At 49.5% G+C, this 1,830-nt stretch overlaps 1 protein-coding gene across 1 annotated transcript in view; it reads right to left on the bottom strand.

Annotated features, from left to right (window-relative positions):
- Positions 1 to 1,830, bottom strand: part of LOC106526106 (thyrotropin-releasing hormone-degrading ectoenzyme) — a gene marked incomplete in the record, with an annotated part of 168,985 nt that overhangs the window by 156,852 nt on the left and 10,303 nt on the right. The window contains 1 exon segment of the mRNA XM_014020594.1: positions 577 to 821. Within this exon segment, the coding sequence (XP_013876048.1) occupies positions 577 to 821 (245 nt within the window).

Below are 1,830 nucleotides of genomic sequence, written 5' to 3'. Positions count from 1 at the left end.
GATGGATGGATGGATGGATGGATGGATGGATGGATGAATAAATGTTTTGAATTGAATTGAAATAATAACAGTTTACTGATGTGATGCAACCTGACAGGAGAATAAAATCGTGTTAGGATCTGATCAGAACCTCATGACGGACTCGCAGTGAGCTTTTCTCATTACACTCATTAGGTCTGACTGTGTGTTTTGGCAACAAGTGGAGCCGACGCTGATAAAASCGTCCGTCGCCGCGACAACGGGAGCAGGAAGTAATGAAGGCAGTGAGTGGACGAGACCTGATGTGGAAACAGCTCAGAGGCTGACGGCAGGATTATAAGAGGTGTGTGTGTGTGTGTGTGTGTGTGTGTGTGTGGTGACTGCTAGAACACACACCAAGTCTCACACACACATTATACAGACAGTGTGTGTGTGTGTGTGTGTGTGTGTGTGTGTGAGTTAATCAATGTCATGGATGTGAAGCTCTGACCTTTTCTAGTTGAACCACCTGCTGCTGCTTGAAAAACAACTCTGTGTGTGTGTGTGTGTGTGTGTGTGTGTGTGTGTGTGTGTGTGTGTGTGTGTGTGTGTGTGTACCGTCTCTCTCGGTGCAGTGTGTAGGAGCTCCTGAAGAAGCCCAGCAGCTCGTCCTCGATGGCGGCGTCGAAGCTGACGTTCAGGCGGTACACCCTCATGGGCTTCAGCTCCCGGTGCAGGACCACCACGTACATCTGGTTGGCCGGGTACGGGAAGTGGCGGTGGATGCGCATGACTCCGCCCCCAGGCCTGTTGGCGGGGCGGCRGCCGGCGCCGCTCTCGGCCGTGACGGACACCCGGTCCACCTGCGGGGAGGAAGAGGAGGGTCCAAGTGTCACGATGGCTTCTCTGAACCATCATCATCATCATCTCCATCACTAAAATCCAGATGTTATTTGTTCTGGTTTGAACAGCGCCCTCTGCTGGTCGGGGCATTAATCACTGCCAGGTGAAAGGTGTTACTAAGCAACAGCTTATGGCCAGGTGTGGGGCCACGTCAAACTAAAATAAATAAAACGTGTCGTGTTTGTCGGTCCGGACGTTTCTCTGACGGTGATGAAGAGATGGAGGCAGCGGCAGCGAACAGAGCATTAAATGTGACAGGAGAACAGAGCGCCTCGCTCGTTAACACAAACCCCCACAGGTGCTCCACCTGTCCCGGCTGATTAGAGCCGAGCTCAGGTCCGAGCCGAGCGAGGAGCTCATTAAATCAAATGTCACCAAACCTCCCCGCGCTGAGCAGGAATGATCTGCAGAGCAAAGAGCTGCGACAGGACTAACAGGGTGAGAGCGACATGTGACTGCAGGTCCAATCAGCTGGAGGGGGAGCCGGGGTTCTGTGGGTCGGTTCTGTGGGTGGACCAGGAGAGCCCACTTCAAACCCAAATCACAACGAGCCGAACTCTCTCTGCTCCGTTCATCAGCTACAACTGAAACCATGATGGAGTTCAAACAGTGGCAGGTTTATATGTGCTTTACTAAATATTTCACTTCATTTAAAAACTGTTTTTACATAAAAACACATCTTTATTTATAAAACATTGATTCAGCTAACTGCCTCTCATTTCATGCTACTGTTAGCTTTAAAAACCAGCCTGATCCTTTTTACTTTAGATCTGTTTGGATCATTTTAGATTTAGCTACAGATTGAGCTGCAGATCTACACCTCTTAGCCTTAGCAGCTAGCTACACTGTGTTCAAACAGCCTTACTATCTTTAGCAGCTAGCTACACTGTGTTCAAACAGCCTTACTATCTTTAGCAGCTAGCTACACTGTGTTCAAACAGCCTTACTATCTTTAGCAGCTAGCTACAC

Source organism: Austrofundulus limnaeus, unplaced genomic scaffold (genome assembly GCF_001266775.1).
Source record: "Austrofundulus limnaeus strain Quisiro unplaced genomic scaffold, Austrofundulus_limnaeus-1.0 Scaffold259, whole genome shotgun sequence".
Classification (NCBI taxonomy): Eukaryota; Metazoa; Chordata; class Actinopteri; order Cyprinodontiformes; family Rivulidae; genus Austrofundulus; species Austrofundulus limnaeus.
Note: the sequence above shows the minus strand (reverse complement) of the source record. Positions and strands in the feature narration are given on the sequence as shown.